We start from the raw sequence: 21,668 nt of genomic DNA, 5'->3' as shown, positions 1-21,668 counted from the left end.
TCCCTCCAGCCAGAAAGAATTCCCAAGCCATGGTTTATGTCAGCGCAGTCACTTTACCCCTAAGGTAACAAAATCAGAATGCCAAGGGTCGAATACACGCCGGTCCTTAAGAATACAGCAAAAGCTTTACTCCTTCCTATTGTTTTAATACGCCATCAAAGTGGTCGAAGAAGTAGTATATTCAATTATCATCTCTGCAACGCACTGACCTGTCAAAACTAAACTTGACTTTTCTGGAAGCAAAACCCTGGTTTATCCATATTGTTCTGTGTTCTCCCTTTACATGGCCCCGTGGCTCTGGGCAGGGGGGGAGCGTGTCTGAAGGCTGAGGGATGGAAGGACCAGACACACCTGGGTCCTCCCAGGGAGCACCCTCCTGAGCATCAATGGCTGCACTTGTGCCGTGGAAAGCCAGGAGGAGCAGAATTGCTGGTGACCTATGACCTCCCTGGGCAGTGAGTCCTGACCCAGAGCCAGCCAGCACTGTGGGAGAAATGACTGCATAATGCTTTTCAGCTGTGAAGATTTGGCGTGCAAGGGCGCTAACAACGTTTCTATAACGCAAGGCTGAAACCTGGGTTGTCAGAGACAAATCCCCCACACCACTGTCACCCTTCCCAGCCACACACCCCTACCCCAGCTAGTGGCAACTAGTAGGGTGTGTGTGTGCGTGAGGGACCACAGAGGAAACCCCGCCTCTGCCAGACAGGAGGTGGGCGGGAGTAGACGTGGCCGACCGCCTCTGTCTTAGGTTTCTATTGCTGTCGTAAACACGACCACCAAAACATAACTCGGGGAGGGAGAGCTTACGACAACTCTCAGGTCACGCACCATCTCTTCAGGACTTGCAACTCAAGCAGGGCAGGAACCTGGAGGTCGGAGCTGAGGCAGAGGCCGTGGACGGGTGCTGCAGGTTGGCTTGTTCCCCGTGGCTTGCTCTGCCTGATTTATTACACACCCAGGACCACCTGCCATGAGGATGGTGCTGCGCATTGTGGCTTGGACCCTCCCACACCCATCACTAATCAAGAAAACTCCCCACAGACGTGCCTACAGGCACGTCTCTATGTTGAGGCTTCTCTTCCCAGATAACTCTGGCTTGTGTCAAGTCATCAAAAAAACCAACAAGGACAAACCCTGACGTGATCGAAGAGTAGGCTTAATGTTCATTCTAAGAGGCTGTTCTCTGGTCCCTCTCTGCACAGACAGAGCATTTACCAGGTTGCAGCCAGTGCAGACGGTATTGTTTCCCAGTCAAGCAAGTGTCCTTGGGAAGAAGATCTGGCTGCCACCTATGGGCAGCCTCTCGGAGAGCATTTGCCGCCTTCCCCATGAAAAAGAGAGCAAACTTGAGAGGTGATAATTTAAAAACTTTGTATTCAATTATTCACACCAAAGAATATCCATTAAAATTATGAACATTTCTAAATATATTTCATGTATCATACATATATATATACTTTATATGTATAATTACATATCCACAAAAGATTCCTTACTGCTTTAAGCATATGAGTAGAACAAAGATAGAGATTTTTGCAATGTTAACACCCATATCTGCATATATTCTGGCTGTCTGAATTATGAATTTATTTACACCTTGTCTGAGTTATAATAAATGATTACTGTTCTATTATACAAACATAACAGTAAAGGTTTTTTTAAATACAAAGACTGCAAATGAATACATGAAAAAATTACACACATGTACAATATTTATAATTTATAAATGTAAAGATAAGACTTCTTTAAATTATTGCACTTGCGCACTTTACAAAGATTATTTTTTTAAGGTCATACATATAAAATCATCTTCTTGGAATTTATTAACTCGCCCACTATAATAATGTTGGATATTGTTAACTTGAAATTCTTTCCTTCCCCCTCCAAAAGAGAGCCCATTAAGGCTTTGGCTGTAGACCCATCCTCTGGGGACCAGTTGCTGGGGCCTGGGCCTCTGTTACAGCAGGTGTTGGCCAGCAAAGAGGCTGTGGCTGTGACCTCTGGGGTGCCTTGGCTGGGTGTGGATGGAGAATCTCTTTTGTTCCTATGTTCATGAAGAGAAAGCCGTCCTTCTCAGACGGAATCCAGATGCCGCGTTTGTAGTTTGGTAAGTGTTTCACAGTGTTCTGGGCAAGCACGTGAGTTTTTACCTAGGCGGGGCACTGTACAGCGATACCTCTGTGCGTCAATCAACTGCACTTTTCTTTTGCACAGCAAATGAACAATGTAGCACGGACTCCATACAGTGCAGTATCCCCACGGGTCATTTGAATTCACTATTCTAGATACAGCATAGGACTGGGGGACCCAGGTGGCCCAGCCAAAAGAGGAAGTGGGCATGCCCACGATAGAATGATATCTCAGGTGGACTAGACAAAAAACAAGCATAACAAGCATCTGGGGGAATTTAGTTTACATTGGAGATACAAGCATCTGCAGATGTATAGTTCCTGGAGACCGAGCATGGTGCACTAAGATGTGTGCCGACCTCCTCTGTGGCAGACTATATTCCCCTGTGGTCCCACTCTGGCCTTTGGGCATTCTCCCGTGCCCACTACAGGGTCAGCCCTAGGTGCCTTGTTACAGTTACAAATCCTCACAACAACTACACGGATGGCAGGCAGACCGACTACTCACAGCCCACAGAGCGCCAGCTTCCACTACTGAGCAGGGACAAGCCAGGGGATGGAGGATGTGTCTCTTTGGGTCCTGGGTCTGTTTGTTTTTCTTAGGGGCTTCGTTGTTCCGTAAGACTCATTGGCAACAAGAACACCTCTAAGCATTTCGTCTTTTTGTTGTTGTTGTTCTGTTTTTTTCAATGCATAAAATACCTCAAACGCTTTCACTGATCAAACTGTACGGCTTTGCTTGAAGACAGTAACAATGTTGTACTCTGCAATTTTAACTTAGTGTAAATAATACACACACACACACACACACACACACACACACACACACACACACACACAAAAGCAGCAGAGCTCAAAGCAACCGCGGGTTGGGAATATGCTGTGAGAGCTGACTTTCAAAATCAAAGCCAGCCCAGGAGCCGGAACCCCGAAGAGAGCCATGCCTGTAACTGGAGCCACAGCACCCAACAACAAGGGGGGCCCAAAGTCACCAGGGTAGATGCCAGTGACATGGGATGATGACAGGAACCTGCCGAGCAAAGGTGGGCCTACGGGGCGGGCGGAGGGGGTGGGGTGTGCACCTCTAAATGCTGTCCCTTATGCTTGGGAAACCTAAGAGGCAAGCACGAGGGAAAGGCAGAAAGTCGGCATTTAAAATAAAGGCAGGAGGCCAAGGCAGGGTGAATTCTTTGTCCTGTGGAAGCTGGGCCTTTAATTTAGACCTAAGAGCAGAAACGCCAGACACCAAGCTAAGCCCGTCCAAAGACCTGGTCGGTCCAGGTCCCTAAGGCATCACGGAGCAACAGGCAGGCTGTGCTAACACATCTAGCAGTTTTATACAAACACAGTGGGGAAGCAGGGTTCACTGAACGTGTGTAAAATAAAAATGCAAGCTCATGCTGAAAAGAAGGACCCCCCCCCCCCCCGGACACTGAACAGGTCAGAGCAAACTGAGCCTGTGTGGGAGTGAGACACCTAGGATTCAACGTCTCTTCTTCCGGCTTCCTACATCCTGGGGAGGTGGGAAGCTGACCACTACCCAGAAGGGTTTGCACTGCTAGCAGGCCACTCATGCCCTCTACTTCGTTCTCATCAGCTGACAGCTAATTGATGGATTGTGCTTCAAGCGCCCAGACTCAGTACTTCACGTTGGCGTTGGCGTGCACCTACGCATGCATCCCAGGACATTTCCCCAGACAAAAAGGTACCACATGGTGTGGGAAGAAATTAAACAGCCACCGTCACTTTAAAACCTGCGCATTACAGTGACTGTAAACAATATCTTTCTGGTAAGGGGAGCATCCTGCCTATACTCATTATTGATCGCTAAGCTCGCACCATCGGTCGCTAATGAGAAATTCCTGGAAATCCTTGGTGGGAGAAGGGAGGTAGATGGAGGGGGAATAAACCTTAGAGGCAGAATTCAAGTCCTTGTCTGCTAAATATATTTGCCAAGATACAAAACAAAAACAAACACTCCTGACTGCACGAATTCCAAAACCAAATTATTAACTAAACATGGCCACACCCTGGCCTCTTCTATTTCAGGCAGATCTATGCCTCTTGAGTCTCACACATGATGAAAAAATTGTTACAGAGATCTTTTTATAAAATTTAAAGAGGCCTTTAAAAAAAATCAGCTATAATCTTTTATCCAAACAAGAGACTGACCAGCCAGTAAATTCCTACAAAACCACTCCCAGTAGAGGCCACACCATATGGTCAAATTGAAGGAGAGTCCCACAACACTCTTAATGCCACAGCAAGCACGGAATGCTAAGGCAGTCACCAGGATTGCCCCCACCAGGCTCCTTTTCCGTAAACGGGGGACGGAATTCATGCACGCCTTCAAAATGCCAGAATCAGACAATCACCCTAAGTGCTCTCTCCCTCCCTGCAATCCGGCTTCCAAGGCAAATGATCCATCAGCTTGTGTGGATAAAAGCGCCTCTTTGCTGGATCTAGCGCCGTGTGTCTGTGTGAGGGAAGTGGACTTGCTTCAGAACGCTGACAGAACCATCCGTGCCCTTATGGAGAGCTAGCTACCTCTTTCCCAACCACTGCTTTGGAGTATGGGGATGACTAGCATTTTGGTTTTTTCTCTTTATAAATACTTGCTTCTTTCTTTCCTTTTGTCTCTTGTGTGTACCACATATACATCTGTGCGTTCGTCCCCACAGCATGCATGCATATGTGTGTGTGTGTGTGTGTGTGTGTGTGTGTGTGTGTGTGTGTGGTATGTGCACAGCCCTGGTGCATTACCTTTTACCTCATATGGTAACAACAGCAAATCAAGTAGCCTGAAGGGGAGATGGCACCTTGTTAGGAGACTGTGAGGAAACTGAACACAGGGTGTTAACGTTAAATGACCTCAAGGTTTGTGTTCCGCCAGCTCTGCTACAGCGTAAGTTAATATGCAGCAGGAAACTGAATAGATTTTTGCGAATGCCCAGGGTATCGAGTGTATCAGGGTCTACTTCAAAAATTCCTTCAAAATTCACTCCAACATTCATTCCAGAGCAGAGCAGTGCCTTATTCTCCTCTCTGATCATCCTCTAAATTCTCAAGACCTGTTTTGCTATTTGAGAGCAACCAAGCACAGATTCTTCTCCGGTCTCCATGCCAATGCCCTGAAAATCCTCACAGCATGAACCCCGGGTGACCCCTTAGAACACGCAGCAGGAAGTGGGGGTTAGGGGGAGCTCTGCTGGCTTCTCAAACATCACACAGCAGAAGTCACCAGAAAAGTCACACGGGAGGACTATTCACGCATGGGGTCCTTTGTGGGCTTCTCTGAATAGGAGAGTGGTCAGTGTGGTGACCCGGCACCTCCTCCTGTTGAGCCTGACTACACAGTGAAGGGAGGGATCCAAATTCCAGGGGACTAGAGCTGCACTGTTGGAGCCCCTGGGGGTGGGGAGGTACGCCATGGAATGGGGTATCATTTAGAATAACCTTTCATTTTGGATGTAACTAAAATGCCCGGCATAACACACAGTAACACTTCAAAGACATTGTTTTTAAAAATTCACTTTTTTTTTTTTTTTTCACTCCGAGGTTTTCTTGCTGGGGGGTGGGGGTGGGGTGTATTTATAACCCTTACTTTTATTTTCTTTGTGCAAAGGATTTGGTTGAAGTTGCCAAAGGCTACAGTCTACGGTGGGTGGGTGGGGGGTGGGGGGGTGTTTTAATTCTTTGACATGAGAGACATGGTTCTCGGATGCCGATGCCGTGTACCCTGTGTCACCTTGACAAAGAGAAGTGGTCTGCGTCCTTCAGCGGAGCTGACTCGCTTACATACCCAGGAAAAGAACTGAGAGAACACACCTTTAGTCTGCTTGAATGTCTCTCGTCACCCGCAGGCTGTGATGGTTGGTCGTTACCTGCACCCCAGGCTACAGCCACAGAGGAGGTCACAGGTGGACTTCACCATGGACAGGGGCGTGTGCCCTGTCGATAACCAATGCCGCTTCCCAGCAGCACTGCTAAGAGATGTAGAACCAGGGGACTGGCCACACCCTCACGGAAGGAGCCTGGCGGGAACCCCTGCTGTGGTCTCTGCCCACCTCCAGGGCCAGCAACAGCCGGTTCGCTGATGTCCCGGGGGTGAGGCCACACAACAGCTGATGTCTGAACAGGATGGAGCCTGAATGGCTCACTGTCCCAGGCGTGCGTGCGTGCGTGCGTGCGTGAGCGGCAAGCAGAGGGTCATCTGCTTCACGTGTATACGCGATGGTGGTACCTTCTGGGAGAGGTCCCTGCCCCCCTTAAAAAACAAAAGGAACGACGTCAAAGAAGCAGGATGAGAGTCAGTTGCTGGGCGGACACCTCGCGGCCGCCGGGATGCATCAGTCATCGACCTTCATGGGCAGTTTCTCCGAAGCCCCTTTGCCAGCTGCGGGGGCAGAAATCCACAACGCAGTCTCTTCGCCACGAATCACCTTCTCCCACTGATTGAGATTGTCCCTAGGAAGAGAGGACAGAGTTATAGGTGACATCTGCGCTGGCTTCCAAAAGGCACAACTGAGCCTGTTAGGGTCCTTGTGGCGCTGACAGTGGCTGGTGTGGGGTGGCAAGGCAGGCTCTTGCCATGTCCCCAGCGGTGACCCACAGGCACCTGAGCACTGGGTACCTTGTTCCACTGGCTCTAGGCTGCAGACACACAAAGCTGAGCAGAAGCACAGGCTGAGTCAGCAGGTGTACCTAGGGCTCCTTGTGTGGGGGGGAGGATAATCTGGGCAAGGGGCAGCCAGGGGTGGCAGATGGTACCACCCACGTTACACAGACACCCCCCGGGGGGGGCAGTTAACCTCTCCTCCATGCCCTTAATCTGGGTAGCCTCTCATGTGTAAAACATCTGGACTTCCAAAACCTGGTCTTCCAGTACATCCCACTGCAGAAATTCCTTGCTTGGTGACCTTCCTATGCTACGGCCCTCTAGTCTTTTCTTGTCCTCAACTGGAACACCACAGGCACATGGCCTTGCTGCCCTGCAGTGGTTGCAGCCTGGCTTGGCAACTGTTTACACAGTCATTGTCAGAAGGGAGCTTTGACTACGGAAGGCACATAATTCATACATTTTGTAGACGGAATTTCTGGGCCGCCTGGTCCCGTAGCTGTTTAGCCCCAAATAAATACACAGAGACTTACATTATAAGTAACTGTTTGGCTGATGGTTTGGGCTTCTTACGGGCCAGCTCTCTCTTAATTATTAACCCACTTGTATTAATTTAGGTATTTGCACGTGGTCTCATCTTACTGGAGAATGCTCCAGCATGCTCGGCTGTATGACATCCCTTGGCAGCTTTTCTCTGCCTTTCTCTCCCCAGAATTCTTCTCCTCCAGTAAACCCTCCCATACTTCCTGCCTGCCTACTGCCCAATCACTGTTTTATTCATCAACCAATAAGAGAACAAATGTACAGAAGGGCATCGCCCATCACAACACTACTAAAAAAGCGCCCTCAATTTTCTCTAAAATACCATTGGGAGGAAAAACATCCTAAAGTACAATGTAAGCCAAGTAAGCCCCTTAGTGTATACCTTAATATCCAGTATCATTTCCTCCAGATCTTAGGGATTGTCTGATACATTGGGGAAGGCACATATAAGATTTGGTAATCTCCTTAATCTTCATGTGTACAAAATATTTAAACACTAAAATGGTCTTTAAGAAATGATGTGGGGTCCTCTGCACATAGGCCCTTTAGCTCAGCTGGACAGCTAGCAGCCCTGGTCCATGGCATGGACTGCCAGCATCGTTTGTCCTGTCTGAGCTACAGAATAGGCTTCCTTAGCATCAGCTAGTATCTGAGATTCAACTTTGATTTTAAAAAAAAAAAGAAAGAAAGAAAGAAAAGAAGGAAGAAAAGGATGGAAGAAAAGGAAGAAAGAAAGAAAGAAAACAAAGGAGTGTTTTCATCCTCCAAGGAAACTAGTCAACTGGATCCACCCAAGACCCCTAACCAGGGCAAATGGATTGCAGACCAAACACACAGGCTTCAAATCAGGGGAGTTCCCGTAAACTGTGACGACCCACATGCCCACAGGCTGATGGAGTTCAGAGTGGCTGTGATGGTCACGGGAATGTGGAATGCTGTGCCTACCTGCAGGCCTTCAGTAGTGGCTCCGTGGGCGGGAGGATCTGTGTCAGCGTGGTGTAGCAGGGAATGGCCACTGCATTGTAGAATCCAAGCTGCCACGGAGAGAGATCAAACAAGGTCACTGTTGGGATGCCCCCGCCTCTCTGTCCCTGAAGCCTAAGCGTGAAGTCAGATGCTTTGCTGTGTGATATGTGCTATATGAATGCTGTGTGTGCTGTGTGTATGTGCTGTGTGTGTGTGTGTGTTTGTATGTGCTGTGTGCTGTGTGTGTTTTGTGTGTGTGTGTGCTGTGTGCTGTATGTCTGTGTGTTATATGTGTGCTGTGTGTGTGCTATATACTGTGTGTGCTGTGCTGTGTATGCTGTGTGTGTGTGTGTGTGTGCATACTGTGGGTGTGCTGTCTTGCTATGTGTATGTGCTATGTGTTGTGTGCTGTGTATACTATTTACTGTTCTGCTGTGTGCTGTGTCTTCTGTGCCCTGAGAGGACCAATGCATTAGATGAATGACAAGAACACACACACAAATCCCCAACACAGCGCTGCCCTTTGCACCCACAGGACCCCAAACTTTAGTGTGTTCAACAAGCCAAGCAAGTCAGGCCTGTTGCGGTCCTGTGTGTTAATTTGATGCTGCCCTGTGGTCCAGCTTAGCATTAGGGGACAGCTGACGATATTTCTGGTTTCCTTCTGTGACCTTTACCCTTGTGCCATCCCCAACCTCACCCAGAATCTCGCCCTTCACTAGGCAACCGTGTTCACTGACCTTCTCCTAGCTCAGCGCCCCCACGCCCCCCACCCCCACTCAGACTTCAAGTTCTAATACCTGGAGTTACCCCAGCCTACCTAGTGAGAGATAGACAGGGGTCACTGTAGGGCTGAGTAGTGGTGACCAGACACCTGCCCTCCACTGGTGAGCCCCACTGGCCAGTAGATGGCAAAGTAGGGTCTCAGCATGCTAAGTTAGGCCAGCAGCTTCTTTTCAAACAGAACTTTGAGATGCATCCCAGAGTAGATGCAGGCTTTGGCAGCAGGAGTTCTATGAGGCTTTGCTTTCTCCTGCTGTGGTTACGGTCACTGCCTCCTTACCAGAGCAACACAGTTCCCACTTTGAAACTAAGTTTGAAACAGTGTGTCAACTGCAGTCCAGGTTGGCGCTCATGAGCTTCCTGCTTCGGGCTCCCCGGGAGGCTGGGGCTGCAGGGCTGAACCATCACAGTAGGCTTGCTTTTAATTGCACAGCCTATGGAGGTGTTTTCTTATTCTAATCAGAGCAAGGAGTCATTGGGCTAGAACACCAGAGGGAAAGATTACACACTGGAAAACCGTAACCTCACAGGGTCAATTTAGAAGAATTGGAAAGTATTTGTGGATCTCAGAGACCCTTAAAACTCCCTCACGCTAGGAAAGCAGTTACTCTTTGGGCAAAGCTCAGTCTGTTTTCAATCTGCTTTAAAGTGAACCCTATTTCTGGTTGAGAGTTCTGAAACAGAACCCTTTTGGGGGGACAGACTCAGCTACGACTGTTTAGAAAGGCTTCGTTAGGCCCCTTCGTTAGTGAGGAGATGCACGTCCAGTGATTTAGTGACCAGATGTAAGAGAGTGAAACAAAAGCAGAGAGAGAGAGAGAGAGAGAGAGAGAGGGCAGGTGTCTACACCCCAGGGCGGGCAGGACTCCAGGAGGTTCACACAAACACAGGGGGCCAGGCAGAACACACTACAAGTGGGTCCCACAGAAAGACGATGGAAGGACAGACAGATGGACAGATGGACAGACAGACGAACAGACAGACAGATGATGGCGCTCGTTCTGCATACCTGTCCCTGAGGGACTTCATCTCGCTTGTCTCTGTCCATCATGGGAATGGGCTGTATTCCCAGTTTCTTCATTTCATCACCCTGGAACAGACAGGAGGAGATTATTTGTAGTCTTTAAGCAGTCACACAAAATTTTGGTGTTGGTGAAAAATTTCAATTTCCTTTAAGCTGATCCACTCCTGAAAAGACACTGTCAAAGCAATGGCAACCTTTGAGTCACCATGAAACTGCTCCTACATTTTTTTTTTTTTTTTGGCCAAATTTCTGGATATACAAACATCTCCTCTTGTAGCGCCATATAGCAGCTGTCGGCGAGAAGGGTGGAGGGTGTACAGAGGCATAAAGGCTGCCCTTGCTTCCTTTCCAAAGGTCCCTCCTCTGTGTAAGACCAGCAAGACTGGGGAATGATGGCCAGTTTGCCAAAATGGCCAGTGAGGAGCCGGGATGACTGCCACACAGCTTGGTACCTCCCTTCCTGCTGTGGGTGGATGCCGCAGGGGACTTCCGGAACACCAGGCTTTGGGATTTGTATTTGTATCATCCCACTTAATCCCCTAGAAAGGCTACAAGATGGACACCGCATCCTCACAGCTCTTACAAAGTCACTAAAAACTGTTGAAATCTTAAAGTTTGTCGAAATCTTCTTAATGGTGCATACTTAGTCATTTACATGAGCTTGTTTTCCTTCAGAAATCACAACTCTACACTGAAACCTCCTAGGGTTTCTTAGAATCAGAAATGAGTTTCCACACCCATCACTTAAAATACTGTGCCCCAAAACCTGCCCTGTAGCACCCAGGTCCTCAGAGCACCCAATCTTCCGCTGCTCGCTTTGCACGCAGAGACTGGCGGGTCTCGTGTGGTCCTCTCACTATCCAAAGGAGTGAAACCTGCCAAGCTCGTGCTCAGGATGAGGTCGCAGGTCTCAGGAGGGACCCGGCTGGCTTCCAGATAAGCGACTTCAGTGTGTGTTCAGAGGAAGATGAAGGCTGAAAAGGAAACTTGGTGGCTGGGACAAGCAAAGGATAGGTATCTCGTGAGCAAGTTTCAAGGACTGTGGGGGCAGAGGCAGGCTAGGGCAGCCTCAGGGGCAGATCTGAGTTGCTCCCTTGCTTGTGGCAGAAGCTTTGACATGCGGTGCTGACTGCCGGGGGAGCGCTACAAGCTAAGGACCAAAGCAACCAGGCTCTGGAGCCACATGACCCAAGACCAAGACAGCAGGCTGCATCGCTGCCATTATTCACCTCTGAAAGGCACAGGGGAGGAATGTGGGGGTGGGGGAGGGGTAGAGTAGGAAGCAGCAGAGTGTCAGGAAGGCCAGGACCTGGAGACTACTCATGGCTCCTCCCAGGGAGGGCAAAGGCCCTGGGGACTGCCTACAGCACTTGGAGCTTCATCCACCGTGGACCGGGCAGTCGTGAGGAGTCTGCAGGGAGTGATCTTGTGTCCGCTACAGCTCCAAAGCAGTGGTTCTCAACTTCCCTAACGCTGTGACCCTTTAATACAGTTCCACATGTTGTAATGACCCCCAAGCATAAAATTATTTTTGTTGCTACTTCACAGCTCTAAATTTTGCTACCGCTGTGAGTCATAATGTAAACATCTGTGTTTTCCGGGAGTCTCAGATGACCCCCGTGAAAGGGTCGTTTAACTTCAAGGGGATCGCGACACACAGGTTGAGAGCCAATGGCTCTAGAGGCTGGATGGCCTAGAGAGGGGGCGGGACTTTGGCTGGCCAGTGAGCACACAGGCAAACAGGGAAGTCCCACCCAATTCCTCGCTGGTGGCAGATGCAGCCTGGGGCTTTGAAGTCCTTTATGTCCAGGGAAACATATAAAGCAATGTGCAAGAGTACAGTCCCAGCGAGCAAAGGTCAGAGGTCAAGAAGGGAAAGGTACCACAGCAATGCCCAGTGACCGTGGTCTTCAACTCCCAGTGGAGATCAGGGAACCTGCCCTCAGTCGGGGTAGGCTGTGACAGAGTTCTCACTGTATGGCTGTAACTGCTGAACCCATCACGGTGTGTGACTAACCACTGTTCCCCAAAGTGACTGTTAACATGCCTGCGGCCAGTCAGGTTATCGGGTACACTGACGAGCCGCTCGCTAGCTGTTTTATTTCTGCTGAGATACATCCGCATTTCTTGGTAATGTCTAAGTTAGCCTAAGAATCAAGGACGTACCTCGGCCCAGAACTCCGCGTATATGTCATTCGCCGTCAGTTTCGTAACCGGCCATAGTTTTGTCACAGAACAAAGGTCACAGGCGGTCATCATCAACCCGATGACGCGGTCTCTAAAAGACGATACAAAGCTGGTGTGAATGCGGTGTTTGCACTTTGCCTGGAGACTCAGGAGGGGCGGGGGGGGGGGTTGGCAGGTGTAGTTTGCCTGTGCTGTGTTACTTCCTGATGACAGAAAGAGCATTTAAAAAGCAGAACCACATAGCTTAGCAGACAGGGCAGCAATAGGGGACTTCTTCCATAGGTCCTACAGGGGTGTGCTCTGTACTCATGGTGAGTCATAATGTGTGTGTGTGTGTGTGTGTGTGCTCCAGAGCAGTGGTTCAGAGCAGGCAGCATTCTGTGACCCTCCAGATTGTCTGGCCCCCTCGGGGCTATGGGTCAAGCTTTCATTTCACAGACCTCTGCGAGTTCAATGTCACCTGAAAAGAAAACCTGGCCCCAAGCTTTCATCCTGAATCCACAAGGTCTGAGATGTACAAGAATGCTTAACTTTTAATAGGGAGAAGTATCGTGACCAGGTCAGGGTGCGCGGTGAGCTTGCTTGCAGGCAGAGTGGGGTGGGCCTGCTCCCTCCCTCCAAGGCTATGCTGTTTAGCAAGAACATGTTCAAACTCAGACTGTGCCAAAGAAAGGGTTCCTCCTTTTAGCTTCTTGGCAGCTGCAGTGATGGACTGCACGTCCAACTCGCTATTTGTGCAAGTGGAACTAAGTATTTTCTTAGTTTTAAAGAGATAATAACAATTGCTTAAAGTTCAGAGAAACAAATTGCCCGTGGCTTCACTGGGCTTTCTCTGGTGACACTTGGTCTGGTGAAATGAAGTAAGGAAATATCATGTCCCGGCCTCAAGTGGAGAAAAATGACATAATTTATGAAGACCATTCGTCACCCGAGGTTCGGAACTGTGTCAGAGGTGAGACACGCTTCCAGGTCCCATGGGCGCAGCGGGCCGGCCTGAGGGACACAGGGCCACCAATGGATTTCTCCATTGCAGACACAGCCTGGACCAACGGGAATGTCCCGAGGGCTTGTTACTCCTGCCACAGGTCACAGAGCCGCTCAATAGTCAGGTGAGGGGGCTGCCATCCCAGGCAGCTGGCATTTCAAGACTCAAACGGGTAAAAGTGGCCGGAGAAATGTACGATTCTCTGGATCGGCTAACTTTCAGCTTAAAAAGGAGAGTGTTTTTAAATCTGGGCCTCTAAAGAATTAAGTTCCTTCCTTCCTCAAGTGGTAGATTCACTAAACAGATGGAGAATGTGACAACTAGCATTATATTTACAAATAATTCTTTCATGCAATTGAAGTAAGTCAATCTCATTCACCAGAACCCCAAACATTTTTGTGGAAAATTGTATAATAAGGACTAATCTGAAAATAAGATGCATTTCTCATTTCAGAAGTCTGTAAAAGCAATGTTACTAGCTGGGGACTTCGTAAAAACTTTTTCCACTGGAAATAACCTCACATTTAAAACTGCTGGTATAAGGATGAGAACTGTTAAAATTATTTAGACAACACAATGCCAAGTTGCTACTCTATCGCTCATGAGCTCATGAGGAAGTAAACAGCCTGGAAATTTGACATGGATCTGTATTAAGTACAATTACTGTTTTTATTCGCAATTACATATCCGTTAGATGGCCATGGCCACTCAGAAATGCCAGAATGGATGTTTCATTCTGTCCCTGAATGGGATTAGACCCCAACCCTGAATGAGCAGGGGTGAGTTCCCTGTAGGAAACACCCAGTTCAATATAAACTCTCCTCATATTCAACTAGGTGAGGAAAATGAATTAGTCATTAAGCGATACTGATTTATTGTGTCAAGAAAAAGTAAACAAAATAAACAAAATTCTGTTAATGTAAGAATCCAGAGCTAAATGCAAAAAACTGAGCTATAAAATACACAAAAGTTTATGAATTATTCACATTGCTGAGCGGTTTGATAAGAGCAAGTAACGGATGTGGCTTCATGAACTGAGGGTTCTATGTTCTCAACAGATAATCTGGGGCTAGAGCGTCACTTGCTAACCCAGGGTTTGCTTGGCATACGTGAGGTCCTGGGTTCCATCCTCAGACACACACACATACACACTCACACACGTACACACACACATGTGTACACACACAGGCACACGCATACACAGACAAATTCACACACACAACATGCACATATCCAGGAACACACACACACACACACACACACACACACACACACACACACACACACACACGGAAAACATGAAGAAAAGTTTTCTTTTCACCTAAAGAGAATATCTGTGAAAAAGAACACAGAAGAGCAATGTCCTTAGTTAAAGACAGCTCAGACGATTTGTTACGAGTAAAAAAAGTTCAACGGGACAAGCACGTGTTGTGAACAGACAGCACACGGCACGGCATACGGCAGTCAGCAAGCGTGAGGTCCTTCTGTGAGCCAGACAAGAGTGCACGGAACAGACCTCACCATGTACATTTATAGCAATACATTCTTACCTGTTCTTATTTCATGTGTGTCAGGGTTTTGTCTGCAAGTGTGTCTGGATACCACGTGTACTCCTGCTACCCACAGAGGCCAGAACAAGACACCTGGTCCCTGTTTGTGAGCCGCCACGTGGGTGCTGGGAACAAAACTCGGGCCCTCTGGAAGGGCCATCTCTCCAGCCCTACGCTATAGGCTTTCAAGGGGCCATGGGAGAGATTCCACGAGCAAACTTTATTGCATCCTTGTTTATAGTAGAAAATTCTAGAAACTGTCACCATCCACCTGGAGAAGGCTTCCAAAACCTTTACATCTTTTTATGCTGCACTGAATTATAGATCTTTTCTTAAAAAAGGAACGGCTCTGATATAAGCACGTTTTGAGGAAAAGGCACACAGCTACATCCACACCGCAGGGACGCTGTGTACACTTCTGGAGAAACAGAACGCACAGGGGATGGCATCACATGGCGGCTGAGCGCGGTCTCTTGCCGGTGCGTATTTCTTCGCACAGACAAACAAACCTTACCTTTAAAGCCGTTTAAGCAACACAAACTAGTCACAGCTAATTTCACGCCACCAGCAGAGGCCCGTATGCATTAAGCATGGGGGGGGGGAGAAATAGATTTTCTATAATGATATGTTAATTACTGTGACTATTTAGCTAAAACTAACTGAATACATCCAAGAAGGATGTTTCTGAAGCACGGGTTTCTGAAAGCAAGCATACTCCATGAGAGTGTAATATCCCTGTGAAGGTGAAACCATAAAGACAGAGTAAACCAAAACCTGTTCCTGCTCACGGTTTATGCCCAAGAACCACACACACTGCGGGCGGAGGTGACTTGAAGCACACTGTCCCTCCCCTGTGAAGAACTCCCCTGCTGCGGAGCCGGGGGACCCACACCGCTGCAAGGGTTGATTGCCTTCACTCCTGCGAGCTGGGCTCCAGTTGTGCCCACTCTCACTTTGCACTCTCACTGGGCACCAAGTAGAATTGTCCTAAAAAGACGTCCTAAAAAGAAATCTTAAGACCCCAGAAGAGACAGGGACGGGACGTCAAGCAGCCGTCCGTGCACCTTAGGGTAAAGATGGCCTCACTAAGGAGGCAGAGGCAAGCCACACGCACGCCAAATCAAATAGTTCTTGATTCACACACGCACCAGGCTCGTACCAGCCTTTGCAAAGCTGCCCTTACCGATGTGACTGGTTGTGGAGGTTTAGTGACCCCGTGTGGTACATCTCTTCCAGCTGCTTCCTGTTCCCGAAGTAGAGGGCGAGGTCAGTGGCGATGATGGCTTTTCGGATGATCTCCAGCACCTGCTCATACTCGCTGGAGCTCAGCGTGGAGAAGATGTTGTGCCCTTCCAGCTACAGAGAGAACAGAGGGAAACCACCAATACAAGTCACGCCTAGGCCCAAGGCGCCTTCTGCGTACTGAAACAGTACGGACAACTGTGTCAAATGTCACCGTGATGGCAAATTCTGGGAAACCAAGGGACTGTTCAGTTGTAGCGATAGAGCTTTTGCTTATGTAGACCACTTTACCCATAGGATACCATTTGCCATCACAAAACCCAAGTGGCAAGCAAGCCCGGCGTTGGTGGCGCATGCCTTTGATCCCAGCACTCGGGAGGCAGAGGCAGGCGGATCTCTGTGAGTTCGAGGTCTACAGAGCAAGTTCCAGGACAGGCTCCAAAGCTACACAGAGAGACCCTGTCTCGAAAAACTAAAGATCGAAAAACTAAAACAAAACAAAACAAAACAAAAAACCTGCGTGCCTTTACTAGAACTTAGAAAATGATCCATATCCTCAACCACTTCAGGTCATGCTGTAAATAGCAACCCACTGTCCTGCCTCTCATGAGAAGCTGACACGTTAGGGCTGTGCCTGTGGGGGGGAGGTGGTCAGGAAATGGCAACACCAGAGGACGGATGGCAACACCAAGCCAGAAAAACCGGGACACCCCGGCTGCGGCGGAGGGTATAACTTGGGTTTACAGACGGGTTGGGTGGCAGACACTTTGGCTCTACTGCAGACAGAAGCCATCCACGAAAGACCCGGGCATCCAGTGGAAGCCAGGGCCAATGGAAAGGGGCCACTGGTGGGAGGGAGGGTGTGTCCGTGGAAGGTGGGAAGTTCAAACGCTTAAGCTTGGGGGAGCGCAAGAGTGTGGAGGGCCTCAAGGGCTAGCCCAAAGGAAATGCGGTGGGTTTGAATGAAAACGGCCCCCACAGGCTCACAGGGAGAGGCACTATTGGGAGGTGTGGCCTTGCTGGAGGAAGTGTGTCACGGGGTAAGGGGATGGCGCTTGGGGTTGCCAGGCCCGGTGTCTCTCTCTCTGTCTCTCCTTCTGGCTGAGGATCCAGGTGTAGGACTCTGCCTCCTCCAGCACCCCGTGCCTGCCTGTGTAATGACGTGCTGCCGCCACAATAATGAAAGAGCTAAGCCACGGAAAGTGTGAGCCAGCCGCAGTTAAATGCTTCCCCTTGTAAGAGTTGCAGGTAAATGCTTCCCTTTGTAAGAGTTGCAGTTAAATGCTTCCCCTTGTAAGAGTTGCAGTTAAATGCTTCCCCTTGTAAGAGTTGCAGTTAAATGCTTCCCCTTTGTAAGAGTTGCAGTTAAATGCTTCCCCTTTGTAAGAGTTGCAGTTAAATGCTTCCCCTTTGTAAGAGTTGCAGTTAAATGCTTCCCCTTTGTAAGAGTTGCAGGTAAATGCTTCCCTTTGTAAGAGTTGCAGGTAAATGCTTTCCCCTTGTAAGAGTTGCAGTTAAATGCTTCCCCTTTGTAAGAGTTGCAGGTAAATGCTTCCCCTTTGTAAGAGTTGCAGGTAAATGCTTCCCCTTGTAAGAGTTGCAGTTAAATGCTTCCCCTTTGTAAGAGTTGCAGGTAAATGCTTCCCCTTTGTAAGAGTTGCAGGTAAATGCTTCCCCTTGTAAGAGTTGCAGGTAAATGCTTCCCCTTTGTAAGAGTTGCAGTTAAATGCTTCCCCTTGTAAGAGTTGCAGTTAAATGCTTCCCCTTTGTAAGAGTTGCAGTTAAATGCTTCCCTTTGTAAGAGCTGCTGTGGCCATGGTGTCTCTCCTCGGCAACGCAACACTGACCGAGACACAAAGGCATACGGAAAACGGCACATGGAACCCTACTGTTTCACAATATAACCTAAGTGGAGGGATGAAAAGGAGTGTGAGGAATGCTGGGGATGGGGAGAAAGGACAGGAAGGGCAGTAGGTAGGCTAAGCTAAGCCTCGTGGAAACCCAGTGATTAGAAAGCTAGCTTCAAAATACCACTTTTAAATTGAGTTCAAGTAGAGGGAATTCTGCATGGGCGGACAATGTCACTCCCAGAAGCCATGCATCTCCCTCCAAGTTATGACCGTCAGAGAGGCCTCAGAGGTCTCCAAGACAACTTCTCACACCATTGGTTACCCGCATAGCCAGCCTGTAAGGTCCTGTTGCTGAAGACGTCACACACTGGCTATGGGATATAGATTAAACAATCCTGGGAGCTACATCCTCAGAAAGCTAGTAAGACGAAGCAGTAACTGCAGCTGCTGCCTGCAGAGTGTGCTGTGTAGCATCCCACACCCCACCCACACCCCCTTCAGAGCACTGTCGCCCCACACCTTACCTGCAGGATGGACACCGTCTGGGAGAAATGGTGCTGCTCCATGGTGGACGTGGAGTACAGGGCTGCCAGGGGGTGGTCGAATTTCTGCAGGTAGCTGTTACTGAAGCCCCTGTGGTCCAGGTCGTGGCACAGGCAGGCAATGAGCAGGCCTTTGCGCTTGAAGAGATAACAGAACGCACGGGTGTTTAAGACACTGGCAAGCAGAGGCCTGGAGACTTGCGGTTTACACCCACACCATATTCGTTTCTGCCACTGATGCGTCCAAACGCATAGGAGCCCTTGAACTTTCGTGGAACCCTGTTCTTTGTTTTTGTTTTTGTTTTTTCTGCGTGTGAACCTGACGAACAAATGAGCTTCCCTCAGTAACTCCGGGGAAGGGACAGGAGGTACCAAATGCCTTACTGACAAGCTGAGCTCTGCATGCAGCAGGCAGCTTGGGCTCTCCTAGTCATAACGAGACCATTGCTATTCTCAGCCAATACGCACAACATACAGACACAGGAGGTAAGGCTGTACCAAAGTCAGCAGGCTGGGACAGACCCAGCAAGAGTCAGACACCAACAGAGGCCTGTGAGGTGGTGTCTGAGGGGATCATGGTGGAAGAGCACGCCTCAGGAAGGCGGGGGAGGGAGGGACGGTTGGAGACCTAGGGCCAGGTAAGGAGTCCTCACACAGACCTCATCTTCCAAATGACGAGGAGCAGAGTGAAGGGACTCCAGGACAGCACTGTCTAAATCCATCCGGCAGTTTTAGAAGGCTGTCTAGTGATGAGTAAGAAACTCACTAGGAGGGTTTGCAGTAGTCAAGGGAAAGCAGAGGAGAGAGAGAGAGAGAGAGAGAGAGAGAGAGAGAGAGAGAGAGAAAGAGAGAGAGCAGAACGGTGTAAGCGGGGTAAGCCAAGTCTGGATGCAGTGTCCAGTGGGCTCTTTTGACTGGCTGTGATGGGCAAAGGGAGAAAGTTCAAGTGTGACCCTCACTGGGGACACCAAACAGCAGGGGTAGGGAAACCCGGCGGGTGGAGAATGTGAGCAGACCATCAGGGCCCAGGTCAAGAGTGACAGGGAGCACTTTAAGAGGTGGGTAAGTGGAAATTAGGCAGGGCAGCTGTTTGAGTCTCAAGCTGGCTGACCTTGGACAGAGAGGGGAAATGGTGGCATTCGCCAAAGCTCTGTGTGAACAGAGGAAGGCAAAAGTCCGAGCAATCACGGACTCCAACTCGAGGAAAGACGTTCCCAAAGCCCAAAGCGAGAAGAGGGAGGAGCAGTCCCTGGCTCCCAGAAAGCTGGGAAACTGCAAAAGTAGTTAAATGGGGGGAAACGTTGAAGGTCTCCCCAAGTAGAATACAATGCAAACTTCAGGAGAATTAGAAGATGATTCATGTGAACTAAAAGCATACTTCATTTGAATCTTTCAGGGAAATATATTAATATGTTGTTAAATTCTGCTAAAAACTAAAGATTATTTGAGAAAGCATACAAGCGACAATCAAGAATACAGTTAACTCCTTTGCATGGCTTTGTGTGGTGACTATAATACATGTCCGTGGGGAGGGTACACATGTCCGTGTGTCTGGGTGAAGGCTAGGGAAGACATCGGTGCCCTTTTCTATTACTTCCTACTTTATCCCTTTATGACAGGGTCTCTCACTGAACAGAGAGCTAGGCTGGTGGTCAGGAAACCCCAGCAATGCCCCTGTCTCTGTCCCCCACAGTGCTGGGTGGGGTTAAACTTTGTACAGCTACGCCCACAGCTCTAATTCAGGCCCTCACACCTCCACAGTCAACTCTCACCTACTGAGCCGCCTTTCCAGCCCTGCTTCTAACTGTATTTGACATATAGTACTTTTCCCCGCCTCTGGAATCCACCTTCCACGGTTACTGGTTCAACTATGCTTTTGGTCTAACAGGATGGCAAAGGCACACGGTGGATCTATTTTTAATGTGACCTTGGAGAAAGCAAAATGTATTATGTTAGTTAGAGGTGGTAGTCAGAAGTGTGACATTGCTTTACGGGGAGAAAGGAGGCCAGGGCTTGTGTTGTTAGTGACACCCCCCCCCCAGCTGGGGTCTCAAAGGGACACGCTCAAACTCTGGCTGGCTAGTGGGCACAGCGTCACTGTTACCCGGGTGCTAATTCCCACCACTCAGCACTTGGCTGGGAGTGTGCTGCATGGATGAGAGAGAGCCAACCCTTGTCCAACCCCTGTGACTCTGGAATTGGGAGAATTTCCAGTGTGGCATCAGCTTTGGCTGTGCGGAAGCTGAGGAACTCGATGTGTACCTCAAAGTCTGCCCCCTTATGATGGAGGACTCAAAATGGCACTAATGTCAACTATACTAAGTGCTCAGTGTTCTCAAATCATCCAGGGCATATGGGCATCAAGAGAGATTCACTCTAGCCGGGTAGTGGTGCACACCATTCATTCCAGAACTGTCGAGGAAGAAGTGGGTGGATCTGTAAGTTCAAGGCCAGGCTAGTATGCAAAGTTAATTCCAGGACTACACAGACAAACCCTGTCTCAAAAACAAAAACGAAAACAAAACAAAAAAACCAAACAAACAAAAAGAAAAATCAAAAAGAAGGAGACAGAAATTCACTCAATTAAATACATGTACAACCTGTCATGTTTAATACGGGAGAAAGGACTCTCCCTTTCCTCTACCCCCCCTCTCCCCTACTCAGAGGGTATTTGTGTGCAGGTGAAATTTCCACATCAACATTTCCAACAAAGTGTAATGTGTGTTTGAGTTCATGTCATTGAGGCACTTGGACAGGGGCATCGCATTGCGGAGGTTTCCTGATGGAAGGGTATGCACACCCACCTCGAGGTCTGTGAAGAGCCCATAGTTGTTCTGAAGTATGGCATACATGCAGTGTGCCACCGTGACTGCGTGCTTCCAGTTGTGGTAAGGAACCCGCCGGTAATTCTTCTTCACAGACATGATAAAACGACACAACTTTTCAAGTTCAAAGCTGTGTAGACAGGAGACTGTTATGACGAGACCGGCATAGCACTGCACATTTCAGAGGAGCACCTAGCTCAGGAGTACAAAAATCTCCTCCCTTACACACATCTGGATTCTTTCACACCTGTGGACTCCCTCACACACCTGTGGTCTCCCTCACACACCTGTGGACTCCCTCACACACCTGTGGACTCTTCCCTCACACACCTGTGGACTCCCTCACACACCTGTAGACTCTTTCCTCACACACCTGTGGACTCCCTCACACACCTGTGATCTCCCTCACACACCTGTGGAC

General features: G+C 48.9%; 1 protein-coding gene across 1 annotated transcript in view; it reads right to left on the bottom strand.

The window, feature by feature from the left end:
* Positions 1 to 6,319: 6,319 nt before the first annotated feature.
* LOC127237678 (cAMP and cAMP-inhibited cGMP 3',5'-cyclic phosphodiesterase 10A) overlaps positions 6,320 to 21,668 on the bottom strand; it is a 147,779-nt gene continuing 132,430 nt past the window's right edge. Inside the window, exons 16-22 of the mRNA XM_051206048.1 lie at positions 21,227 to 21,377; positions 18,405 to 18,560; positions 15,972 to 16,144; positions 12,233 to 12,344; positions 10,052 to 10,132; positions 8,239 to 8,327; positions 6,320 to 6,599 (exon numbers count right to left, since the gene is read on the bottom strand). Of these exons, the coding sequence (XP_051062005.1) occupies positions 6,482 to 6,599; positions 8,239 to 8,327; positions 10,052 to 10,132; positions 12,233 to 12,344; positions 15,972 to 16,144; positions 18,405 to 18,560; positions 21,227 to 21,377 (880 nt within the window). The 3' untranslated portion in view covers positions 6,320 to 6,481. The remainder of the gene's footprint in view (positions 6,600 to 8,238; positions 8,328 to 10,051; positions 10,133 to 12,232; positions 12,345 to 15,971; positions 16,145 to 18,404; positions 18,561 to 21,226; positions 21,378 to 21,668) is intronic.

This window comes from Phodopus roborovskii, unplaced genomic scaffold (genome assembly GCF_943737965.1).
Source record: "Phodopus roborovskii unplaced genomic scaffold, PHOROB, whole genome shotgun sequence".
In the NCBI taxonomy this organism is placed as follows: Eukaryota; Metazoa; Chordata; class Mammalia; order Rodentia; family Cricetidae; genus Phodopus; species Phodopus roborovskii.
This window is presented reverse-complemented; position numbering and strand designations above follow the sequence as displayed.